The sequence below is a fragment of the Meleagris gallopavo genome, chromosome 15, assembly GCF_905368555.1.
Source record: "Meleagris gallopavo chromosome 15, MGAL_WU_HG_1.1, whole genome shotgun sequence".
In the NCBI taxonomy this organism is placed as follows: Eukaryota; Metazoa; Chordata; class Aves; order Galliformes; family Phasianidae; genus Meleagris; species Meleagris gallopavo.
The window spans coordinates 12,678,603-12,704,199 of record NC_139418.1 but is presented as its reverse complement, the minus strand read 5'-3'; the positions used below and the strand labels follow the sequence as shown (position 1 = coordinate 12,704,199).

At 54.9% G+C, this 25,597-nt stretch overlaps 1 protein-coding gene across 5 annotated transcripts; it reads left to right on the top strand.

Annotated features, from left to right (window-relative positions):
• Positions 1 to 1,386: 1,386 nt before the first annotated feature.
• NDST1 (N-deacetylase and N-sulfotransferase 1) lies at positions 1,387 to 20,761 on the top strand. Of its 5 annotated transcripts, none has more exons than XM_085236567.1 (16): positions 1,387 to 1,544; positions 10,500 to 11,384; positions 11,753 to 12,235; positions 12,480 to 12,567; positions 12,866 to 13,020; positions 14,369 to 14,554; positions 14,925 to 15,053; positions 15,207 to 15,389; positions 15,724 to 15,820; positions 15,964 to 16,087; positions 16,392 to 16,566; positions 16,726 to 16,896; positions 17,467 to 17,576; positions 18,209 to 18,311; positions 18,808 to 18,923; positions 19,201 to 20,761. In XM_085236567.1, the coding sequence occupies exons 2-16, from the start codon at positions 10,875 to 10,877 to the stop codon at positions 19,205 to 19,207; spliced, it is 2,637 nt and encodes an 878-aa protein (XP_085092693.1). In that variant the 5' UTR covers positions 1,387 to 1,544; positions 10,500 to 10,874; the 3' UTR covers positions 19,208 to 20,761. The 5 variants fall into 5 exon arrangements, with proteins under 5 accessions (XP_085092693.1, XP_085092696.1, XP_085092695.1 ...); XM_085236569.1 differs by lacking the exon at positions 1,387 to 1,544 and adding an exon at positions 10,244 to 10,423; XM_085236568.1 differs by lacking the exon at positions 1,387 to 1,544 and adding an exon at positions 10,244 to 10,427.
• The last annotated feature ends 4,836 nt before the right edge of the window (positions 20,762 to 25,597 follow it).

The window sequence follows — 25,597 nt, the reverse complement described above, 5'->3', positions numbered from 1 at the left end:
ACGTCCAGCCCCTGCTGCTGCCCTGGGGTTTGGTAATTCTGCACAGAGCAGAGACAGCCCTGCAGGCGCAGCATGAGTTTGTCATGCCTTGGAACGGATGTAGGGAGATCTCAGGAAAGATGTTGTTGTTCTCAGTGTTGCTTTGAAATGCCTTGGCAAGGCATTCCCCTGTCGTTCACAAGCACATTAAAATCCAGGATGGGATCTCAGAGCTTTGGGGATAGGTCGAGTGGGTGCAGAGCTCCCGGCTGTTCCTTCCTCTGTTATGTCTCAGTACTTCATTTCCGAATCAGCTCATCCAGCTTCACGCATTTCCTTTCATCTGAGAGGAGCCCACGTTGCTCTGTGCCCTTCTACATCACCCCTCCAGCCCCAGAGCTGCCCCTCAGAGATGCACCCAGACCTGGAAGCAGGCTCTCTGCAAACTGGCACACAGAACAAGGGCAGCCCCATAGGGCTGTCACACAGTGCGTGCTGGTGAGCCTGACCTGAGCATTTCACACAGATGATCATCTCAGGCTCCCTTCCCCTGGGAGGGGGTGTTGGAAAGCACCTCTGGGGATCACCAAGTCCAACCCCACTGCTAAAGCAGGTTGCCTATAGGAGCAAGTGAGCTGTTTGAAGCTTATTTTTCCCCTCACTGAGGAATGAAGGGAATTCTGTGTATGCGCACACAGGTCTGGGATGCAGCCAGCCCTTCACTCAGATGTGATGCACCTTGAGCTTGTCTTGGAGTCGGGGTGGAAGAGCTTTGTGATGAAGCAGCACCTCATCATCCAGCCTGAGTTCTGCAGCCAGGGAGGAGGATGGGGACGACCTCAGACTTAATTGGCTTCAAAAATCTGACACACACACCAGGAGAAAGATAAAAGGATGCTTTGTAGGAGGCAGCAGCCTGACATGCCAATTACACCGAGCGCACTGCCGGGGCTGTACCCTTCAGGACATCCCATTGCATGGGGAGGGAAGGACCTGGTAGCACATCACTGAGCACATCAAACACATCCCAGGCTCAGTGAAGTGTCAGGGTGCCTTTGTTGGGAGATTATCGCACAGCTGAATTAAAAAAAAAAAAAAACCCAGAACCTGTACACAGGGTTCTGTACACAGAATCATAGAATGACTTAGGTTGGAAGGGACCTTGCTGATCACCGAGCTCCAACCCTCCGCCGTGGGCAGGGCTGCCAACCACCAGGCCTTGAACGCCTGCGGGGACGGGACATTTGTCTGGGCAGCAGCGCCAGCTGCTCAGCGCCCGGCGTGATAGGTAGGGCTCGGCGCTCCGTCCCCTCTGCGGGGCAGCAGCGCCCACCCCGACCCCACCGCGCCGCCGCTGGGCGCCGAGCACCGGGTGCGAGGCCGAGCCGCTCCCGCTGCCGGGGGGCGGAGTGCCGGGCGGGCCCGGGGGCGGTGCCGTCGGCGGGGCGGAGGGCCGGGCCGGGCCGGGCCGAGCCGAGCGGCGGTGGCGGCGGCCTGGCGGCGCGGCGCTCGGGCAGCGGCGGGGCGGAGCGGAGCCGGAGCGGGGCCCTCGGCGGGGCATGCAGGTAGGGACCGAGCGGAGATCTGAGCCAGGCGGGGCGGCGGCGGAGCGGGGCCGCAGACAAAGGGCTGCGGGCGGGAGGCGGCGGCGCGGCACGGGGGATGCGGAGCCCCGGCCTGGAGCCGCCGCTCGGTGGGACCCGGAGCCGGCGAGGCCGAGCCCGGCTGCCCGCCGGAGGCCCAGGGCCGCGCCGTGCCACCTGCCCCGGGCCGGGCGGGAGCTCCGGGGCCGCGGAGGTGCCGGCGGCGGTGGGCTCCGTCTCGCTCGTTTGGGGCGCTGCTGTGTGCTGGGGGTGCCGTGCCTCCGCCCCGGCTCCGCGCCCTCCCGGGGAGCGCCGGGGTCACCTGCCGATGATCGCTGCACCCCCGGGCGCGGCTGCTGCTCTCCCCGCCCTCCCGCGCTGCTGGCACGCCGTGCCCGGTGCCCTCCCGGCTGCCCGACCCGTGCCGCCCATTGGGAACCCCGGGCCTCTCGTGAAGATGCTCCTGTTGCCTTGCTGCTGTCGGATCTTCCCAGGATGTCCAGGGTGAGTCAGCTGCTCTCCCGAGGTGTTAGCAGCACCGTGGGACTTCACAGCTCCATCTGACCCTCATCTCCATCGAGCTCATGGTCCATCAGGTCCCTCAACACCTTTCAAGCTTTCCATCCCTCAGTAAGCGATTCTGGGGGCTCTGGGAGAGGAGAAGAAGCGGTATGTGCCATGCAGCTGCCCAGTGTTGTGTGCTGAAAGCTCCCAGGCTCTGCATGGCACCGGGTACTGCACGCAGTGGGTGCAGATGGCCTCTGAAAGTCAGAGCCGAGCTCGACAAGGGGGTAGGTTGGAGTGTCCCCGCTCACGAGGATCATAAATGGCATTAATTAAAAATAATAAAGGATTAAAGGAGATCCCAATAGCACAGCCAAGCACTGCTGTAATGGTCCTCTCCTTGGAGTCTTGAGTCTCTCTAAAGCACCTTATAATCCCCTCTAGAAAAAATCCTTGCACTTACTCAGCCGCGAACGAACTCCTGGAGCTTTAATGTATAGCTGTATCCATCCCCCAGCCCAAGTCTTTTGTTTTTTGACTCCACCTTTGCCTTCGTGCAGGCAGGTTGTCCCCTGCCTGGCATTCCAGCAGTGTCACCGGGAAGACTTGTGCTCCCCCTGGACTGGATCCCATCATTGCAGCCTCCTGCAAGCAGGGATTTTCCCTTCCCACGCTCCCACTGGTGCTGCTGTGTGGCTGCTGCTCCCTGTGCTCAGCGCTTCGCAGCACCGCCTTGTTACTGACAGCCTTCACGCAGCGGCTTTTTCTGCGACAGAGCAGCATCTTTGTTACTTTAATCTCTAGAGCGTTGTGTTGTTTTTTTAACTGGGGCTGAGCTGGCTCACCCGGGGCTGAGGTGCGAACCGGGAGATGAGCCCTGTGCCCATTCCATCAGCTGCACACGGGGCTGCGGCGGAGGAAGTCGTTGTTTTCCAAATAAAACAACCAGCACGGATTCAATAGGAAATAAGTTTCTTGCTTCTGAGTGAACTTGCCGTGGGTGGAGAAGAAGGAAATTAAACAATAGAAAAAAACGTGCGTGGCTTGATAAGACAGGAAAAAAACCTTGCTGGCTTCTGGTGGGGTGGCCGAGCATCTTCCCTCTGTGTCAGAGCTTGTTTTGGGAATGACTAAGAAGGACGCAGCGATGCTTGTGGCTCTGGATGCTTGTGTGTCTCCGGGATCACCTGAGCTCACCCCCAGGCTCCCATCCCACAGGTGCCCACACTGCTGTTGGCTGTGCCATCCCACCTGCAAAGCCACAGAACATTCCCTGTTGTGCATCCCCAGGGCCAGAAAGCTCAGGCACGCAAAGCCTTTCCCGTTCGCTTTGGGAAGCTGATGGGGCTGCTTTGTTTTTGTTTTGGTGGGGATGGGAAACCCGTCCCTGTTAAGCAGACTGTGAGCTGCTTCGTTTTTTTTTTCGCTTCTCTTTCTGTGTCGAGCTGTCAGTACTTTAAAACAGGATGTATGTTAATGCTCTGTTGGTGGTAATTTAAACAGAAGAAAAAAAAGATGCCTCGCAAGTCAGAAACTAGGCTGGAGCCTGGAGATTGATTAATATCTTTTTCAGGAACGTGTCGTGGTGAAATACTGCACAGCCGAGCGTGTCCCTGCTGCAGCAGTGTCACCAGCAGCACCTGCCCCCTCCGCCTTCAGATTGCTTCTCTCTGATTTTGGGGACATCTCTGGTTGCCCAAATCCCTGCAGGATAGAGTGTTGCTGTCCTGATGAGCTGAGGGCTGTGCTATGTATCAGGGCTTCCCCTGTGCAAGGTAGACACAGTCCTTTAGTGACAGCTCCATAGAGTTGCTTCTCCAGGAAAATTGCATTTTTAGCTGTCTCTTCTTCACTGTGAGTTGAGATGAGGGGGAGCTGGGGAGCAAAGTGCTGCCTGGTGGGCTGCCATTCTGCAGTGGCTGCTCTTTGGCTGTGTGCAGTCTGGGGTCATTGAGTGGGGTTGGTCATAAGGCATTGGTTGATTGTGAGATTTTATCTTCTATGTGGACTTTATTATTTTCTTTCATCTCTTTTAGTTTTGACTGTTGACTTAAGTCTTGCTAGAATTATGTTAGGTCTCAAAGCAGAGAGAAACAAGTTATTAAGGTCCTATATTTTGCAATTGCTTTATGGTCGTGAAAGGCTATGGTTTCCAATCCATCTAATGTGTGTTCCTAGCCCTGCTTGGATGGACTTCTTGGAGCTCAGGACCCTTGGGCTCCTTGGGTAATGGGATATTTCTGGCTGAGGTGTCTCTTTGCATTTCTACAGTGTGCTGACCCATGTGCACAGATGGCTTTAGAACCGGAGATGGGGAGAGGAGGATGTGCCTGTGGGGTTTGGGAGGAGCCGATGTGCAGTGCTGCTTCCTTGGGGACCGTGGCAGATTTTGGGGCCGGGGGGCTGTGCAGGCTTGGTCCCCAAGTGAGCGTGTTCTAAGCACCATGCACCCATCTCTGTGGAGCAGCAGAGCAGCTGTTGCTGCAGGACCCCTGGAAATGTCGGGTGAGTCACACAGCGCAGATGTAGGGAGAGGGCAGCTTATGATTCATATTGTTTTCCTGCAAAAGCCATCGACTGTAATGGCAGGGCTTGCAGCAGATGAATCAATACTGAACCGTAAATCCAGCATGTGGCTGCAGGCTGGGGCTGGAACTGCTTGGCTGGGACATGTCCTCCCCATAGGGGTCAGCTCCTTCCTGCCTTGCCCCGATGGAAGGGAGCACCACAGCTTGCAAGCGTCTGCCATGCTCTGCACCTGCTGCCTGTGCTTCTGCCTCGGGTACTTTTGAAGGGTGGCAAAGTTTGTCTGGAGAAGTAATACCTTTTATTAGCCCAGCTAATACCTTTAGGAAAAAACAGATGTGCTCTGGGGCCTGAGGAGTGCCTCCTGTCTGGGTTGTGCCGGGTTTTCCAACTGCATTCATTGATCTAAGAAAAGATCCGACCTCTGCCTGGCCTGGCCCTGACCTTGGAGGCAGCATCCCCAAGCACCGGCCATCAGGAGCCAACACCAGGGCATGCCTGCACCCACACCGCACTCCTAATCCCACTCACACTGTGAGCGCTCAGGGGCTGCCCTCAGCCAAAGCAGGACGGATGGGAGCAGAGGGAACATCTCCAGAGCCCCTCGAGGAGGGGCAGCTTGCACAGTGCCACAGCCGTCGCTTCCAGTCCTGGGCACCGAGGGGCTCGCTGCAGCCTTGAGTGGTTCCCAGGGATGCTTTCAGTTAGTTTGCCCTGCAGTTTTGTGGACGCTCATTTGCAAAAGTGACATTTTGGGGCCAGATTAGTGTATGGCAGGGAGGCCTGCTGTCCCCTGAACAGCTGGTGGTTCTTCTGCAACTGGTTGAGGCTGGTCTCCTGCAGATGTCGAATTCCTCGTCATGGGAAGCTGTCAAGAAAGGGAAGCAGCTGCTCTGTACCAGGGGCTCCAGTAGTGCTGCCTGGGCAGCAGCAGCAGACTGGGGACGTTGCTTGGCCGAGGAGCTGTAGCTTTTTGGGGGTGTGCTGCATGATCCAGATTTTGCAGCTAAGCTAAGCCCTCCCTCCCCTTCATTTGCAGCAGGACCAGCAAAAAGCTGGTTGAGCAAAGTGTTGCAAGTAGCAAAAGGTGGCACTGGGGCCTTCTCAAGAGGGTGTATGTTTGGGCTGGTGTCTCCGTACAGCAAGCAGGTGACACTGCAGCTTGTGGCTCCTTGCCTACCCCTATATATTAAACTTCATATAGGGTTCCCTTCCTTCAGTCCTTTTTCTTTCTGACAATGCTTGAACTTCAGACCTTGCTTATCCAGAATGGCTCTTGGACGCTTGGAGAACCAGACGAATTGTCATGGCACATTTCAAAGCAGTAAAATCTGATTCATTGAGGGGATTGCTTTTCCCCCCTGTGAGCCCACTTAAAATTCACGGCGAGTTTTGTCAGTAAGAACCTGTTTCAATTAACAGACAAAAGAAACTCTCCTCGTTAAGCGTCTCTTTCAATTAAGGTTCGGGAGAATTCCCCAAGCTCCGCTTCCCAATTCCTCATGAATGAGGGTGTTCCTGAGGCTTCAAGGGCAAAAAACACTGCACCAAAACTTGCCTTTCCCTTCCCTCTCTGAGAAGAGAAACATTTTCATGACTGGTTTTGTAGGAAACCTGAGCAAAACGCTACCTTTATCTTTTCCAGTAAAACCCAAGCATTAACGGGGCTGTCTGGGTGAAAAATGTCTCTTTCAGAGCCAGACACTGTGGCCAAAAATAACTTCTTTATGGGAAGAACTTTGACCATTTCTACTGGGTGCATCATTCGTCTAGCAGCTCGGGCAGGAGGGAGGGCTTGCTTTGGCCACAGTGGTCCACCCCGATGGTCCTGCTGCCCAGACCCTGGGTGGATCTGAGATGCATTTTCCCAATGCTCTCTTGTTTGCTGCTGCTCAGTCTATCACACATTGGAAACACCAAGCACATCCATCCATGGCACCTCAAGCTTGGGGCTGCACGTCAGTGTGCTCGTCCTTCTTTATTTCATATCTTTGGGATGCTGGGATGGGGAAAACCACGCTGCTGTCCTTAGGATAGCTGCGCTGGGGCTGTGGCCCTGCCAGTAAGCACTTTGTTTTTATCCCTGGCATGTTGTAACTACTGTTTGCTAAGCACTTAAGAAGCCCATGTAATCTACTGCTAAGGCATTCCTTATCCAGCATTATAAAACTGCTCTGATAGCGAGCAGCCCTGCAGGTTGCCTTGGGAAGAGCCAGGGCCAGATTGGCCAAAATGGGACTGTTTGTACCAAAAAGTGGCACCCCACAGCCAGCATTCCACCCAGCTGGGGGAAAGCCTTCAGGAATCAGCGGCTGATAAAGCAGTGATGCAGAAGTGGATGTTTAAAGGGAGATTTCTCACGCCGGTTACTTCTTCATTTCTAACGTGCGCTCTCCTGTCTTAAGCTCGCGGTTGTGTCTTGAATAATATGATGGCATTAATCTCCTCTCTAAGGATGTGCTTAGTTCAATGGTTTAAGATCTAAATATTACCAACAAAGCGAGGGGAAATTCCCTGTAGAGGGAATTTAAACCTATTAATAATCATTTAGGCTGGCTTTGTGCATCTTCTGCAGGTAGCCTGCGATTCCCAGGGCTGAGGGGCAGTGACCACTCAGGATGCTGGCAGGACTGTGTGCGATGCAGGAGAGATGGGACACAGCCAAGATGGCACTGCGATCCTGCTGGGGATGGACATTCCAGGGTGGCCAAAGAATAGCGTCTGCCTTGCCTGTCTGAGAGCTCAGAGTGGTTGGCCAAAGCTTGGATGTGCGAAGGGAAGCGATGGAGCAAGCAGAAGTGAATTGCTGAGCTAGGCAACGCAGTCTTATGTCGTTCCTCTAAATCCTTGTCCATCTGGGCTTAACCCCGTCAGCTTGCTTATGCGTGGCAGCTCTCTGCCAAGCAGGGCCGTGGCTCTGGGGGGCACATCCCCATCTCAGGTTCTCCCCATTGAGGGGAGACGTAGCCCTGCTGGTAAGCACTTACACAATGCCCCATAACTTCAGCAGCTCCGCCACTTAGGGATGTGCCCTGCAGGTCTCTGAGCATTCCGGGACAGCAGGTGATTGCAGCATCCAGCTTCCCTTGGCCATGTCACATCAATGATTTGAGCTCGCATCCTGTGCTGGGATAGATGATTTATTTGGCCTGTGAACCACATTGATCTTTGCTGCTTGCACCTGTGGCTGGACCTGTTGTACTGCTGATAAATCAACACTGCTGTGTGTGTCTGCTGGGACCGATCAGCCCTTCTCTTTCCTCCAGATCTATTTGCACTTCCTTGCTTATATTTAATCCTCCCATTGCATCCCTGCAAATCCCACTGGGAATTAAAGGGAGAGCACTGTGTGCTGGTGATGGAGGTGGCTTTATCCCCTGGTCCCTCTCTGGTTTTCCAGCTGGGAAGCACCAGCATCTCCATCCCTGGATTGTCCAGCTGACAGTGGGAAGCTTCCCTTCCCTCTGCCCCACTTTCTGGCAATATTTCTCCCCTTTTCTATCTGGCAGAGAAGAATAAACAAATCTCAGGTGGCCAATGAGCTCGGGCAGGGCTGTCCCACCTCCCTGCCCACCAGGAACATCTGTGGCAGGCTGGGATGCACCAGGGAGCGTGTGCTGCTGTGCAAAGGTGGCAGCAGGGGATGCGCTGCAGGAGAGCAAAGCTTTGGGATTCTTGTCCTGCACTGCATGGCTGTGGCTTGGGCGGGAGTGTGGCCGTGTGGCCGTGTGGAGAAGCTGCTGTGATGCTGATGCTGTTTGTCAGCCTCCCGGATTACAACCGCTGGCCCTAAGCCGGCTGGCAGCCTGCGGCAGGGTGCTCCTCATGGGGAGCTTTGTGTCTTCCGCCCCATGCCCTCACCCCTCCTTTTTCATAGACCCTTTTAATGCCTTGCTGTGTTACCACTGTGGGAGCAGAGCTCGGCTGCGCTGCAGAAGCCGTGCTTTGAGGCTGGGAAGGCGAGAGGTTTCCTGCGCACAACGAGCGGAGGTGGGTTTGCTCAGCCTGCAGGCACAGTGGGGAGCGTGGCAGGCTCTGCTTCAGGAGCATGGGCTTCCAGGAGAGCCCGTGCTATGAGCTTGGACAAAAATCAAAGAGAAAAGGGTACTTGTAGCAGCTCTTCCTCTTGGGATCCTCTCTGTGCTACTCCGGCTTAGCATTGGTCGGCGCAGCTCGGTGTTTCTGGAGGGCTGCATGCGGTGCTCCGGCTGTAGTTTTCAGCTGGTGTCTTTTAAGTAACCACTGTGGTTTTAAGAGGCACCTGAACAGCTTCTGAAATCAGGTTAAAAGGAAGTTTGACTCCCGCTGCCACTTCGCCAGCTCTTGTGAAGGTTATTTTTTTCTGTTTTATTACCGCGTTTGCATTTTTGTTTCGGAAAAAAATACAACAAAATTGTTGGCCTCTGGGACTTCTGTTCTCAGACCTAACCCTGTGGCAGTGGGAGCTGCCCGTCCCCTGCTCCCAAACGCATCAGCCTGTCTGTGTGACAGCGATGGATGGATGCACAGCCCCAGCCGCTGTCACCAGCTGTGGTGATGCCCCATCCACCGGCTGTCACTTCCCTGCCGGTAGCCATGGGAACACGGCAGCACCGGTGCTTGCGTTGCCCTCCTGATAAGGGAATGTGGTTTATGGGAAATGGGGTGCTGCGTTCAGGATGTGATGCTTGGAGGCGTGTTCCCAGCTCTCCCTGGTTTGTCAGGGAGGATGGATTTTCCCCAAGGATTTCCTTTAACACACACACACAGCGCTTTTTGGCTTTTTTTCCTTTATTCTGCTGTGCTCGGAGGTTTGGAAAGAAAGGTACAGTATGGGCATGGAGCAGACCTTGCTGCAGGTAAGGGCAGGAATGACAGGATTACCCCGCAAAGTCACAGCCTATAATCCACGTTACTCCTCAGATGGCCACGTTTAATCCCATTATTGTCTGGATTATATTTGTCCGGCCGCTCCACGCTTGTGCAGCCCTGCACAGCTATGCTCCCGGCCCAGACCTTTGGGGACGGGCTCCCAAGGGAGCTATGAAAAGTCCCAGCACCCTGCAAGGTGTGAAAGCAAGGGGCTGGGCTGCCCTTTCGGGCTGTCTCTGGGCAAGGTTGAGCCATGCCAAGGGCAGGGGCGAGGGACAGATCCCTTCTCTATGTCTGCCTCTGCGGCCGAGATGCCAGAGCTCTATTTTTATCTCTCTCCCAATCCCCTGTAATGCTTTGATTGCACAAACTCCTTCCCACTGCACCCAGGGGCTGCGTGTAGAGAGCTGTGCCCAGCCAGGAGCGGGCTGGAGCCCCAGGAGGACCTACTCAGCAGCAAGTGGTGTCTGCTCTTTTTTCTCCCTTTTTCAAGTAGGCCTTTCACAGAGAAAAGAAAAACAACCCCAAGGTCCTTCTGGCTCCACGTGGACGCTCCTGCTGGCCTTGGCCTTTCCCTCAGAAGAAGGCTTTGTCTCACTGACCTTGGCTGGCCTCCTGCCCACAGCCCTCCCCTGCCACCAGCCGTGTCCCACGAGCGCATTGTGCCGGAGGGCAGTGTGGCTCAGGGACGCTGTGCCCCAATGGACCTTCATCACAGCACGATGTGTGAGCTCTGGCCCGATGCTGCTCATGGTGAATACGTTTGCAAAGCCTTGGAGCCCGTGCAAAATAAAAGGGTGTGGGCCACATGCTCGCAGCAGGGAAGGGAGGAGCAGGGCTGCTTGTTGGAAGGGCTCTGCCGGCTCACAGAGCCCTCGGGGCCCATGGGGGGCCATGAACGCTCCTATCCCCACTGGGCACCCAAGGACGTGCAGCACACGTGCATCCTGCCCTGGCACACTGGCCACAGGCCCCGGCATGTCGGTAACTCGGCAAGAGAGCACTTGTAGAAAGCCAAGCCATGCTGTGCCCGTGCTCACCTCCCCTCTCTTACAGGGCTGCACGTGGAGCTGCCGGAGCGAGGCACCCCAGGGAGCCACCATGCCTGCATGTCTGCCCAGACCTACACCGAGGCCTCCCGCTGCCCCCTCGCCCCACTGAGGCCATGGGATTTCGGCTGGGGACGAGGACTCTCAGCACGTTTGCCATGGTGACATGAAGCGGACAGCGAGGGACGCTGGACTGCTGGAGGGGAGAAACCCTGTGTGCGCACAGGCGCCCTGCTAGTATTTTAATTTATTATCAGTAGTATAATTCCAGTTTGTTTTCCCTTTTTTTTTTTTTTTTTTTTGTGGTGGTGTTCGTTTCTTCCCCTCCCCTGGGGCTCGAGAGGGCAGGGGAGGGGACCCCAACTTGCCTGTGGATGCAAGGATGACTGTGCTGGCAAGGGCCCGGAGGGGTATCCGACAGGTATCTCCCCAGGTCGTGCTGCTCCTGCTCTTCGCATTCTGCCTGCTCAGTGTTTTTGTCTCAGCATATTATTTATATGGGTGGAAAAGAGGCTTGGAGCCCTCGGGAGATGCGCCAGGGCCGGACTGTGATGAACCCAAGGTTGCCCCTTCCCGCTTGCTCCCACTGAAGGCCCTCAAAGTGGTCGATTCCTCCCGCACAGACCCATTGGTGCTGGTATTTGTGGAGAGCCTCTACTCCCAGCTGGGTCAGGAGATTGTGGCCATTCTGGAGTCGAGCCGCTTCAAGTACAGGACAGAGATCGCCCCAGGAAAGGGGGACATGCCCACATTGACTGACAAAGACCGGGGACGCTTTGCACTCATCATTTACGAGAACATCCTCAAATACGTCAACCTGGACGCCTGGAATCGGGAGCTGCTGGACAAGTACTGCGTGGAGTACGGCGTGGGCATCATTGGCTTCTTCAAGGTACGGGGGTGTGTGGGATGAGCTGAGCCCACGTGGCAGGGGCTGAGGTTGAGCGGAGCCCATGTGGCCACAGGTGTTGATGTCAGGAGGAGTTTGGCCCAGGGCTGTCCTTCTGCAGGTTCTCCTTGCCTGTCTTGTCCTGTTAGAATGCTGCGGGGGGGACAGCAGGGAATGGAAATGCAGATTTGCAGGTGGCTGCAGGTGAGGGTGTCCCACGCAACAAATAGGAGAGAGACCCAGTGCCTGGAGTGCAGAGCGAGGGCTGGAGCTGTTTGTGAAGGGGTGGTAGGCTGCTCCTCTCCCCCATCTGTTCAACCCCCCGACAGAGCTGCTGTCTTGTCTCATTTAACACTTTTCTTTCCTCACAGGCCAATGAGAACAGCCTGCTGAGCGCACAGCTGAAGGGCTTCCCCCTCTTCCTCCACTCCAACCTGGCGCTGAAGGACTGCAGCATCAACCCCAAGTCGCCCCTCCTGTACATCACCCGGCCCAGCGAGGTGGAGAAGGGTGTGCTCCCCGGTGAGGACTGGACCGTTTTCCAGTCCAACCACTCCACCTACGAGCCCGTCCTGCTGGCCAAGACCAAGTCAGCCGAGTCAATCCCACATATGAGCGTGGATGCAGCGCTGCACACCACAGTGATGCAGGACCTGGGCCTCCATGATGGGATCCAGAGGGTGCTTTTTGGCAACAACCTCAACTTCTGGCTGCACAAGCTGGTCTTTGTGGATGCCGTCTCCTTCCTGACAGGGAAAAGGCTCTCCCTGCCCCTCGATCGTTACATCCTGGTGGACATTGATGATATATTTGTGGGCAAGGAGGGCACTCGCATGAAAGTGGAAGATGTCAAGGTGCTGCTGTTAGAGTCTGGCTAGATGGGCGGGGGGTACCTGGGACTAGGGTGAGGGATGGGATGTTTTTTACTGTAGAGGTGAGTTTCCCTGTCCTCAGAGCATTCTCCTTAGGGGATTCTCTTCTTCAGAGAGCTTAGAGGCATGGGTTCTTGCCTTAATATGGGCTTTGCTAGAGGCCTGGTTATGAAGTTGTCCCCTGCCGCTGACTGAAGATATTTTGCTTTCTCTTTCCCTCTCTCAGGCGCTGTTTGACACGCAGAACGAGCTGCGCACCCACATCCCAAATTTCACTTTCAACCTGGGATACTCAGGGAAATTCTTCCACACAGGTGAGGAGAGTAAGGGCATCGCTCCATGCATCAGTGCATTACTGATGTCAGGGCTGCAGCAGTCCCTGGCCCAGGCTGTGCTGCACAGCAGTCTGCCTAGTCAGCAGAGGTGAGGTGTCCATGGGGCAGCTCACTTCCAGGAGCTTTCTCACTCCCCTGAGAGAGCTCCTTGGAGCAGGCACCCCATGCTAGGGCCTTGTACCTGTCCTCTTGCCTCTGCATGGAACGCTCATGCATCTCAGGGACACCCTACGCAGCTCTGCATACACTGCAATGACAACAAGTGTTGTCCCTGCAGGTACTGATGCTGAGGATGAAGGTGACGATCTGCTGCTGTCCTATGTGAAGGAGTTCTGGTGGTTCCCACACATGTGGAGCCACATGCAGCCTCACCTCTTCCACAACCAGTCGGTTCTTGCTGAGCAGATGACCTTAAACAAGAAATTCGCTGTCGTGAGTAAGATGCCGCCGGCGGGGATGCTTGTAATGGGGGGAGGATGGGATGAGGGGGTACAAATAGGCCTTTGTAGGCTGAGAAATCAAAGAGAATGGGTTTGGCCTCCTGTGGTGACTAGGCTGATCTCCTAACTCCTTGGACAGAGTTTTGATTCCCAAGATGACAGTGTCTGTTTGCTGGAGCAAAGGGAGCTGATGACAGTGAGCCTTAGGAACCCCTTCTCCTGCCTGCCTGGGTGTAAATTTGGGATGAGGATCTTCTGAAGCTCAGCACCCTGCCTTTGTAACTCGGTGGTTAAATCCATTGTACACCAGTGCTCGGAGCAAAAATACTTATCCACACCAGCCAACATGCCTCTGTCACAATGAGCTGCCCGAGTGCCTGCTGACTGGGAAACGCTGTCCGTGTGTTGTTTCACTCCAGCTGTGTGGCTGCAGCTGTTCCAGTGCTGCTGCCTGCTCTGAGGCAGCATTCATGGGAATGCAGAGATCAAACCCACAGCACTACAGAAGGCAGCAATCGCTTGGGTTTGTGTGCTGGATTTTAACCAAGCCTGAGGTTTATGTTTAGCACTCTGTGGTTTGGTGTTGCACTGAAGCTGGCCCATGTGGCATCCTGGAGTGGGGTCAGAGCGGCTGTGCCTGCAAGGATCTCACTGCTAGAAACTCCCTCTGCAGGCTGAGTTGTCGAGACTCATTTTCTTTGTAAGGGCCAGCTCTGACCTTTGGCTTGGTTGGAGATTGTCCATCCTCCTGGAAGGTCCTTTATCTGGCCTACGTAAAGTCAGCATTGACACCAAGTCATGCTGCGATCAACTGATTTGCTCACAGTTGTCTCAAGTCCAAATCCATTAAAGCCAGGCCTAGCAATAATAATTGGATCTGGTAGTCTGAGAGATGGCTCTTCATCTAACTTGAATTCATTCCCTGTTAATTAATTAAGGCGTGAGACTAGAACATTTCTGCTTGTGCTAGAAGAGATGGGCAGGTGTTCAGCTGAAAATTTCCAAGTTGCTCTGTATCTACTGATATAAATCAATTTGCAGTCCCGTGTCTCTGCACAATCTTCACCAATAAGCTTTGCTGCTGCTATTTTGTGAAAGCAGAAATGACTCCAAGAGGAGCAAGTGTCCACCCAGCAAATCTTCTATTGAACTCTTTTTTCTGGGGACAGCCTTGGTTAGGGGAAGATGCATGAGAACAGCCCAGCTCTTATTGCTCATCAAGACACAGGTGGACTGTTCATGGTTGGGAAGGGACAATCCTTGGGGGAGATTGTGTTGAGCTGGCAGGTGGTGGTTCTGGGTTCTCCCTAGTCACCCAATCTCCAATCTCTTCCCTGTAGGAGCATGGCATCCCCACTGACATGGGGTATGCAGTGGCTCCCCACCACTCCGGTGTCTACCCTGTTCACGTGCAGTTATATGAAGCTTGGAAGCAGGTTTGGTCAATCAAAGTCACGAGCACAGAAGAATACCCCCACCTGAAACCTGCTCGCTATCGCCGTGGCTTCATCCACAACGGCATCATGGTAGGTGGCCAGGTGTTACCTCTGATGCTTTTTCTTCTCTGCCTCCTCCACCAAAACTTTGATGCGTGGTTTCTGGATGGCTTGGCTATTTTGGCTCCAGCCAAAGGAGACTGTTGATTTGACAGGATTGCATTCTTTTCATGTTTGCTAGTCCTGCACAGTGGAACTTTTAATGAGGACACTTTGTGGCCTCTCCATCTGTTCATCTGCATCCCTTGAGAGTAGCAGAATTCAAGTCAAGGGGTAGTGGAGCTGATCCTGACCTTTGAGAGGTTGAAAACCCTTTTTGAATCTGGGAGAAGGGGCTGTGTGGCTTTTTCATTGCCCTGGCTCCTCCACCTACTCCAAACATATCTTTCTTCCTCCTCAGGTCCTCCCCCGACAAACCTGTGGCCTCTTCACACACACCATCTTCTACAACGAATACCCTGGTGGCTCCAGTGAGCTGGACAAGATCATCAATGGAGGCGAACTGTTCCTGACAGTGCTCCTTAACCCCGTGAGTACTGCTGCCTGGGGACACATGGACGGCACCTCCTGCAGAGCTGTCCCCTGCTGCTGCTGCAGTGCACTCAGCTGGAGCAGAGGGCTGTTAGTGCAGGATGGCGGCTGGGTGAGGTCCTGCTAACCACTGCTCCATCCTCTACCTCAGATCAGCATCTTCATGACCCATTTGTCCAATTATGGCAATGACCGCCTGGGTTTGTACACCTTCAAACACCTGGTCCGCTTCCTCAACTCCTGGACCAACCTGAAGCTGCAGACATTGCCACCTGTGCAGCTGGCACAGAAATACTTCCAGATCTTCTCCGAGGAGAAGGACCCTCTCTGGCAGGTATACCTTGTGCAGAAGGAATGGAGAGAGCAGCCCAGTTTTCTGTCTATGCTAGGGAGAGGGAAATGAGATAAAGCTGGCCTTGCTCTAAGCAGCAGGTTGGACTGAATGACCTCTTCAGGTCCCTTCCAACCTGAATGTTCCTGTGATCCTGTGGAAAAGCAGTGATTTTTTGCCTCTTTATGGTTCCGTGGGTGGTGCTAGGACAGAATTTGCTTCATGGACCTGGAAATAAACCCAGACCTTTGCATGGCCACCGTGCAGGGAATCCGAGCAGCCACACAGCTTCCTTCCCAGGCTGCCTTGTCTCCAACCATCCTGCTCTGCATTTCAGGATCCCTGTGAAGACAAGCGTCACAAAGACATTTGGTCCAAAGAAAAGACTTGTGACCGATTCCCAAAGCTCCTCATCATTGGGCCTCAAAAAACAGGTACATCCCTTTACCCTCAGTGCTGGGAGCATGGCAAAAGGCTTGCTGGGTTCCCCACATCCTCAAGGAGCCTCTCTCAGCCCTGCTGATGCAAAGCAGGAAGGGAAATTAGTCCTGTCAGCTCTCATTTTCTCTGTTTGAAGGAACAACTGCCCTTTATCTCTTCTTGGGGATGCACCCAGACCTGAGCAGCAACTACCCCAGCTCAGAGACCTTCGAGGAGATACAGTTCTTCAACGGACACAACTATCACAAGGGCATAGACTGGTAGGTCAACCTGCATCTCCCTGCCACGAGGACAGACTGGGAGCTCCGATTTCTTGGGGAGCAGGAGCAAGGTTGCCTTGAGGCTCTTGTCTCGTGTCTAAGGAGCTAGGGACCACTGCATGCTCTGCTCCATGAAAGGTCATGCTCATGACAACAGCAGCTCTGTCTGGTGGCCAGAGTTTGTCTTTCTCTGAGCACCTGCAGTACTTGGTACAAAGTATTGGGAGACTGCTACCTGCAAAGAAGGTTGCTGGGGATATTTTATCATGCCTGTCCACTTGCCTCACGCTGTGCCTTCCCTCAGGTACATGGAGTTTTTCCCCATCCCCTCCAACACCACCTCTGACTTCTACTTTGAAAAAAGTGCCAACTACTTTGACTCAGAAGTGGCTCCCCGGCGAGCCGCAGCCCTGCTCTCTAAGGCCAAAGTCATCACAATCCTCATCAACCCTGCAGATCGAGCCTACTCCTGGTATCAGGTGAGCCACCCAACCCTTCTCTTGCCCAGCTTCCTGTTGGGTCAGGAGCAACATTGATCTCTTGGGAGGCTGTCGTGCTTTGCAGGCAGCCTGGGGTTTGGGTCCAGTTGGTGTCCATTCTTGGCTGCCTCAGGAACCTGTTTTGCTCATGTTTGACAGCATCAGCGAGCCCACGACGACCCGGTCGCCCTGAAGTACACCTTCCATGAGGTGATCACAGCTGGGCCTGAGGCTGCTGCAAAGCTGCGGACCCTGCAGAACCGCTGCCTGGTGCCAGGCTGGTATGCCACCCACATCGAGCGCTGGCTGAACAGCTTCCATGCCAACCAGGTAGGGAGGGCAGCCCTGACACCTCACTCTGCTGAACAGCGTCAATGCAGCACCAGAGCAGGACAAAAATAGCAGGCCAAGCTGTCCCTGGCTTCAAGCTGCCCATAAAGGAAATCAGGGTTAAATCTCAGCCCTGCTGTGACCTGCATGGAGGGGGAGAGCGTGCTGCTGCCAGGGTATGGGCTACGCTGGGCGATTCTGCTCAGCCGAATGATTTTTCCATCATCACTCAACCTTATAAAGTCTATTAATTGTGTACTTCTGGCATAATTGCTGTAATATAATCCTGACTCTCTGTGGGTTAGACAGCCCTGAGCTAAAGCTCTGATTTTGTCCTGGATAGATCCTGGCTCTGACTTTAACTTGCATTCAATTTTCCAACACCTAGTGTAAGTGAACACCTGGACACATGTTCACTATTGGCATTAGAAAGGGAACCCTCCACAAGCTCATGGTAAATTTAACTCTGAAATGGCAAAATATGCAGAGAAGGTGTTGTTTTGCCCCAGGAGAGCAGGGCTGAGAGCCAGCAGGAGGTGAGAGCTCACAGCCTCGCCTTTCTTTTTGTAGATTCTCGTCCTGGACGGCAAGCTGCTCCGAACAGAACCTGCCAAAGTGATGGAAACAGTCCAGAAATTCCTAGGTGTGACCAACTTCATCGATTACCACAAAACCCTGGCGTAAGTCCCACCTCGAGCTTTCCTTACTCCTCAGCCTGGAAAGCACCTGCTGCGTTCCAGAGGGCACAGAGCAGGGGTTGCTCCCTTTTACTTCAGGGGAAACTCAGGAGCACAAAGCTTTCCAGGGCAGCACCCTGAGACCTGCTTTTGGTGCTTACTGTGTGGCACCTTCACAGGACCATTTCAGACAATAAAGCCCACCACAGGAAGCAGAAGCTTTCAGAGCTCCTAAAAAAATTTAGTTTACTTCTGTGCCTGTGTTGCCTTTGTGTTTGGTCTAAATTTGGGCCCAGGTGATGAGGAGCTCCTGAGAATATTCAAAGCTGGAGGTGCCAGAGAAGGTAACAATGAAAGCCCACGCAGGCTCCCTGCTTTCTCATAGCAGGGTAGTGTAACAAGTAATAAATAAATGAATTTTGTCAGGCTGCTTATGGTGCAGTTGTAGGGTAAACCTGTTGTACAGGTTGGTCAATAATGAGATGTTAGCTGGGCTGCAAATTAAAAATAGGCTCCAGAACAGCACTTCTGCCAGCCAGCTTGTATATCCCAGGGAAGTGCATTACTGTTGATCAAGGCTGGGGCAGGGTGCCCTGGGTTGGCAAGCAGGGTGAGGCAGAGCTGTCTCTTTGCAGGTTTGACCCAAAGAAAGGATTCTGGTGTCAGCTGCTAGAAGGAGGCAAAACCAAATGCTTGGGGAAGAGCAAAGGGAGGAAGTACCCTGAGATGGATTCAGATGTGAGTATGCAGAAAGCCTCAGCAGGGCAGCGGCTTTGCTGATGTGGTGTCCTAGACACAGAATGGGGCTGTAGCAAAGGAAGGCTAAGGTTGGATCTGGATGCAGCATAGTAATGCTATAATAGGATGGAAAGTACCGTGACAATAGGAGGGTGGGAAAGTCTTTAACTACAGCAAGTGAGAACGAGCCCAAAGGCAGCAGCTACAGAAATAAAGGAAAAAAGCTGCTTACCTTTGGAAGGCCTTGGATAGGCAGGGATCTCCAACAAGAGATCCCCTTGCCTCCACTGCCAGCCCTTAAATGAGGTGTGGGGAGGGGTGGGTGGATCCTGGCTCCATCCCTTCTGGTCACTCAGGTGCACTGCATACACCTGAGCTCCCATGGATTGGTCCTGCCTTCCCACCAGGTGCTCAATCACTGTTTTAGGCAGTGACTTAGCATTTCTACTACAAGCAGTCTGTCCCGTTAACCCTTATCTCCATTCTCCCATTGCAGTCACGGGCCTTCCTGCGGGACTATTACAGGGACCATAACATTGAGCTCTCCAAGCTGCTGTACAAAATGGGGCAGACACTGCCCACCTGGCTGCGGGAAGAGCTGCAGAGCACCAGGTAGCTGTCGCCCTCCGATCACATCCCTAAGCAATATCCAGCTGCTGCCTTCGAGGGGATGCTGGAGCCCTCTGGCAGGATGGCTGTGTTGAAGGCTGCTGGGTGTTGGCCTGACTCTGTGGTCCCAGCGCTGTGACCTCTCCGTCTGCCCCACATCCATTCTGTTTTGTTTTTATCTTTTTAATTCCCAAACCTGATGGTGAGGTCCTTTCCTGTCCCGCTTTGATGGAAGAAACAGGGAATTGGCACAAATTCCCTCTTTCTCTGCCCAAAACAGACCCTAAGTCCCCTGGGCTGTGAGCAGCGTTGGAGCCGTTCTGCACCTCCTCAGCAGGTGACAGAGGAGCAGCTTTGGGTGCACTGAAGGTGACTTGTACAGAGCTGTAGCAGAAGAAAGGAGCTGGTGGAGAGCCAGTGCACCAAGTGACCCAGACCTCGTCCTGCCACCCAGCGCAGCAGCAGGAAGTGGGGGTTTGCTGGATTCCTCTAAAACCCAGCTCTAAAAACACCTGAAAAGAAAAAGGTGTCTTCTTGTTTCAGAAACACGGATGCTATTTCTTTGCTCATCTTCATTCATTTTCAATCTGAACCTCTTCCCAGTCCATGGGCAATGCGGTGGGACTGCTGTCAAGTAGGAGAAGGAGATGGGGTTCTCCCAGACCCTCACCTGCTCTGCAATGTTTTACAATTGTGGTGTTTCCTGTGGTAAAGCCCAGAGGTGCCTGGTGGCCTCTGGCACCCAACACAGCTCACAGGAGCGTGGGCCCTCGGGGACGAGGCAGACTTTGGGCTAACGGCAGTTGGAAAGATGCTGAGAACTTCAAACCTCTTGAATATTAAAAGCTAAAGTATTTTAATAATGTTGGGGCGTGGGGGGAGGGTTTGTTTCGTTCCGATTTTGCAGGGGGTTGTTTTTTTTTTCTTCAGTGCCAGAATTTGTACCTAAACCCTGAGGGTTTTACGTGGTCTGTTTGGCTGTTACATGGGAGGTGGACAAAGGTCAGTGGGGAAATAATGGGAGTTTTCCCCGCTGGAAATGTGTCTTTATACTTGTCATGGTGATGTGCAGGAGCTGCCTCCTTTTTCATGTGGGCTTTGCAAGTATTCTCCCATCCCTGGCTCTGGCTGCCCTGGTGGTGAGTGCACAAGTGTGTGTGAGTGTGTGAGTGTGTATGAGTGTGTGTGAGCATCCATGTATGTAGCAGTGCCAACACTGAGCCGTAATGGGTTTATGTGGTAAGGGCCCAGGTTTCCTTGTGGATGGAGCTGCTGGTGTGTGTGCTGGAGGCGGGGAAAGGCAGAGCCCTGGTGGTACGTAGGGATGGGTGGGGGCACTTTGTGAAGGGCACCCCATTACCATTTGTGCCCCCAAGGCATCTGCAGCACTGCTGGGGAGCAGACGGAGGTGGCCTGATGGTACGGTGTGGGGAGGTGGGGTGAGGACAAACGCTTTCTCCAGCCTGGGGGATGTTTGGCCCCTTTGTGTTTTATGCTTGGAGAAGGGGAGCTGGGGTCCCCCCGGCTGCCCTCCTGCAGTGCCCTGGCAGTGCCTGGACATGGAGCAATGCCAGGGCAGTGCAGGGGAAGAGTGGTAGCAATGAGGGGCTCTGCCCCACTGTTCCATCTGGTTCTGGATGGCGGTGATGCTTCCCAACCTTTGGGTTTTGCATGAACCTCTGTAGCCATGCCTGGGGCCACAGGGGTGAGGTCTGCCCTTCCCCTCTGCCCCCCTTGGCTCCGTCCGAGCCCATCTCTGGGGCTGCGTTCAGAGAGTGTCCCGTCACTAATGTAAGGTCCTGTTGAACTAACTGCTAATAAAATGGGGTTCGCTGGTTTTAGCTGCTGTGCTTTTGCCTTTTTTCCTGTTCTTCTCCCCGGAACAGCTGCACAGGGTACTGCACGCCCACTCACTGCAGCACTATTGTGCCCAAGATGTAGGACTGCTGTGCTGGGGTCTCCTTTTGGAGGCTGTCACCTGTGCCATGGTGTGTGTGCAAGGACTGCCGGGACATGACTCACGTGTGCCCAACCAGGCTGTCCTGTACCTCCACATGTGCCAGCATCCCCCTGGATGCTCCCATCCCCACGGCACAGTGGCTCGCAGCATTTGGGGTGGGTTTGGGGAGGATGGAGGTGCCGTGGGAGCAGCCCCACAGCTCAGCTCCATGCACGAGGTGGCAGCAGCCATCCAGCGCTGGATCCGACCATGCTGTACGGCGGCTGTATATGGCCCCTGCAGCCCCGTGGGCCCCAAAACCCTCCTGGCTGCTGCCTTCCCCCTCCCTCTCGGCCTCTGCACAGCGCTGGAGGAAACGAAGCTGGGGCCTAATGAATCCCAGCCGGGCAGCGGCGGGCTCTGTTCGAACCTGTCCAAGTGACAAACGATGTGCGGGGCTGTTGGGGGGGGGAGGCTGCCTGCAGTGCAGCTGCCCACAGGGATAGGGGGTTTTGTATAGGGCTGTGCTGCAGCAAATCCCAAGCGCACACCTTGTCCCTGATCCCTGGGGTTTGCTTCCCTGTGTCCCCCAAAGATGAACATGTGTGGGAGAAGGGGGATCCTGTGGTGACATGAAGCCCCTGTTCCCATCCAACCCAGGACTGCGCACCTCCCCCCGGCCCAGTTAGCTGCCACAGGTGGTACCAGCTGCTGCATGGCATTAATTGCTTAATTAACAGGATCAGGTGGGATGGGGACATGGGGACTCAGGGGCTCTGCGCTGAGAGAATAAAGGGATGTGCCTACGTGCCTCACGCAGCCCTGTGGTGCAGGCAGGAGGAAGGCTCCCACTGCCCCGTCCCCTCGCCCCAGCCCTTGGCACTGGTGATGTTTTCCAGCTCCCGTGTCTGCGGAAAATGTGCAAACGAAGCGAAATCCAGACTGGGTGAGGGCCAGGAGTGGAGCGGCTGCGGCCAGCTGGGCACTGGCAGGGACATGGGGAGCCCTGGGCTTGGTGCCTCCCCGAGCACCTCGAGCCCGGTGCATCCATCTCCACATCCCAACACAGCCCCGTGCCTCTGCACATCCCATGTCCTTCCTGGGCACCGTGTGATGCTCTGCATCCCAGAGCCAGGAGAAATGCCAGTGGTGCCGGTCCTGTACAATGGCACACAGAGCATCCCGGTGCCAAGCACCAGCTCCTGTTTGGCCACAGGCTCAGCATTGCGGGCTCGGGGCTCGCTCGCACCCCATAAATAATAGAAGGCACAGAACACAGAGCGGCCCCGGGAGAAAGGCATCCCAGCACCATATGGCAGCAGGCGAAATCCAGATGATGCAAATATTTCACACTGCAGCAGGATGGCGAAGGCTCCTACAGCAATAGGACACACATGGGGCATTGCACTGGGGGCGGCTCCATCCCAAAGCCTGCATGCACCCAACCATGCCTGGTGCTGGGAGCAGAACGTGTCCCATCTGCTGTCCCAAGGACCTGCGCTGGAGCCGTGTTTGTTTTCAAAGAGTAATTAAAGAAGAGCCTCTCCTTGAACGAGGGCCATGCAAAATATTTCTTCTGCTGTCTCGTGATTTGCAGTGACGTATTTACATTTTCTGATAAAATAAAGCCGAACTCCGGCATCTGAAAAATGTCAGTGTGTTTTTATTACGAGTACATCCACCCCCAGATTATAAAACCTATAGGAAAACCCTCATCCCGTGAGCATGCACAGGCCTTGCTCGGAAGATGTGTGCTTTGCATTAGGAGTCGTTCACAAATGAATCACATATTTACAGCGCCTCGGACTGTAAATACGAATTGCCCGTGTAAATGTCACAGGCTGAACCAGAAAACCACGCAGGAGTAAAATAGACTTTGAAAAGTCAGATTATAAATGGCAGTAAGACGTCCCGACGTGGTTTGCTGTGCAGCCATCCCAGTGTAGAGTGGGGGCTGAAGTGGGCACTGCGTTGCTCAGATCCTGTTGCAGCGCTGCACCACAGCTCCTGGAAGCTACAGCTCTATGGAAAAGGATTAGGGCTGATATGGGACTGGTTAATAATGCAGAGGGGAGCTTGGAGCATCCCCCTCCCATTCCCCCCCCCGACACCCACAGCTCTTTGCAGGGCGTTGTGGAGTAATAGAGGAGAAAACCCAGCAGGATCCTGGGCTGTGAGGCGGATCCCAGCTGCAGGAGGGCAATGTGAGGCTGTCCCGACAGCGCACATCTGGCTTCAGTTTCCCCATACATACGCTGCGGGGGCTCAGCGAGCTGCGGGGCCCCATCCTAATGGGGGGTGGGAGATATCCTCCATCCTCCAGCCCATCTCCAGACACAGCCCAGACCTGTGACCACCCAGGAGCCCTCACTGCCTCTATCCCTGTGACCCCAGCCCAGAGAGGGGGTCCTGGCTCGGTGCAAGTGAGTTGGTCTCTATGGGATGGCCGTGGGTGCTGGGGAGGGGACACGGGGTGAGACCTCACTCTGGATGGGGGGTGTTCTGGCTGGGGGCCACATGCATCCCATTGATAGAGGATGGGGACAGAGCACCCAGCTCCGCACAGCCCCCACCCGCAGACTCAGTACGATTCAAATGCTTTGGAATGAGCCGGAATACATATCTTATGGTAAATTACCAGGACTAATAATTATAAAAATCTGTACTTCTGACCCACCGCCAGGGAAGGCTTTCCAAGCAGCTGGTGGCCACATGAGCACCCCTGGCCGGGATGGGGGCCCCTACAACTCCGGGACTTGGGATCTCCCCACAGAGTGGGGGGGCTCTGAAGCCCCATGGTGTGACCCCCCATCCTGCTCCCCACAGGGCCATTGATAGGGTGGGCAATGCAAGCAGCCTGCCCCACCGAGTGCGATCCCCTTCCCCCAACCATTTTCCCATCTTCTTCGCATGGATTCTGAGAAAAATAGGACGGATCTCAGACCCAGCCGACTGCGGCCGATGACTCAGGGAGCAAACAGCATCCACAGCTCAGCACTGCTCCTGCCCTCAGCGTGCCCTGGGTGCTGCAGTGTGAGCCCACGGGGTCCGGTGCTGCTGGAGCTCGGCTCTGTCCCATGGCACAGGATGCACGCAGCCCCCGAGGCTGGGCTCTGTGCTGCCCCGCTCTCTGCTACCTGCATCCCCTTCCCATCCTGCTTGGCCAAGCACAGCGCTTGGCTCGCAGCGATCAACAGGAAGCGGGAGATGGATTTCTCACTCACCTCGGGCTTTGCCATAAACACTCTGCGGGGCCGACGGGAGCAGTGCTGTGCTGGGGTCGGTTATCGCTGCTTTGTGCTCCTACTTCCTCTGGCGCTGGGGCTGAGCCTGACGCCAACCCCTCGCCTCCCATTATTTCCCATTATTGGCCCCAGACATCGCTATAAATCATCCATCTCACAATCCGTCCCTCATAGATACGCGTCATACCCATGGGTCTCCCCGAGCACCTGGAGATGACAGCGGGGCTGCCCCATCCCTGCACCCCATTGGCTGTGTTTTGGGGTGCTGAGGTCAGGGGGTCCACCGGCCTCGTGGGCACTGTTTGCAGAGCTGAACAAAGAGGCTTTCTTCCATCTCCAGCTCTGAGAAAGCTGGGACTGTCTGGAAATGGGGCTGTGCCGCAGCCCCGACCACTGTGGGGCTCAGTCAGGACAGGACTGGGGATACCGGCACCCTGAACCCTAAGGACCTATGGGTGGGGTGATGCAGGGGGCACACATCCAACCACAGCCATGCCTGGCAGCCCCTCAGCAGGGCCAAACCCTTCCAACAAAAGTCACTTGTGCGAACCAGGGAAACACAGGCGGCTCTGTGCAGCGGCACAGACGTTTCTGGCATGTGCGTCTGTGCATGTTTTGGCACCGAAACGCACATCCTATTTCCACACGCCGGCTGTGCCTGCGTTTCTCTGCAGAGTGGGGGGATGTAGAGATTTGGGACAGGGCTGGAGGGGACGTGGGGCAGTGGTGTAGCACCTCCCATGGGCACAGTGCAGTCCGAGGGGTGGCAGTGCCGGGATAGGGCACGATGGGGGCACAGCTCTGCTGGGAGGGGGGTGGCACGTGGCAGTGCTGTGCGTATGGAGCTCCCACCCAGGACGCCCTTGGGTTGATCCCGGCCGGGGCACGGCCCCGTCTCGGCCATTTCCCAGCCCCAGCCCCGCTCTGATTAGAGCTGTTTCACATTCCTCCCAATGCCAAAGGGATATTTTATCAGCGAGCAATTTTTTTTTCCTGCAGACTATTTTCTTTTCATGAAAACATGAAATGGTCTGAGAGATAAGGAGCGAATTTATAGCAGTTCACACCGAAGCAGCCAAGACGCTGGCAAGGAAAAATGCCTTTCCCCACTGCCCGCCTCCTCTGCACGGTCCCCACCCGACAGCTTCCTCCCATTCTCTCCTAATTCTTGCGGCTCTCACGGCCGCCCCACTTCCAGCTCTTCCTGCCCAACGCTGGGATTGCAGTGGGGATGCTCGTCGGGCCCATGCGGGTCCACGCAGCTTTGGTCCATGGTAACGCAGCCTGAATCCATCCCACTGCTTTGGGAAGCATCCCCACGCAAAGTCTGTCTGCCGTTAAAAATGAGTCTGAAAGGAGGTTTGGGGAAATCCTTTGGGGCGTTTGGGTTGGCGAGGAGTGAGCACGGTCCCTGGGAGGCACAGCCCCCCCTTCCCTACCCCAAAAAAGCCGCCTTGTTTGGCTCCTGCCCGGCACACCAGCTCTGCAGAGTT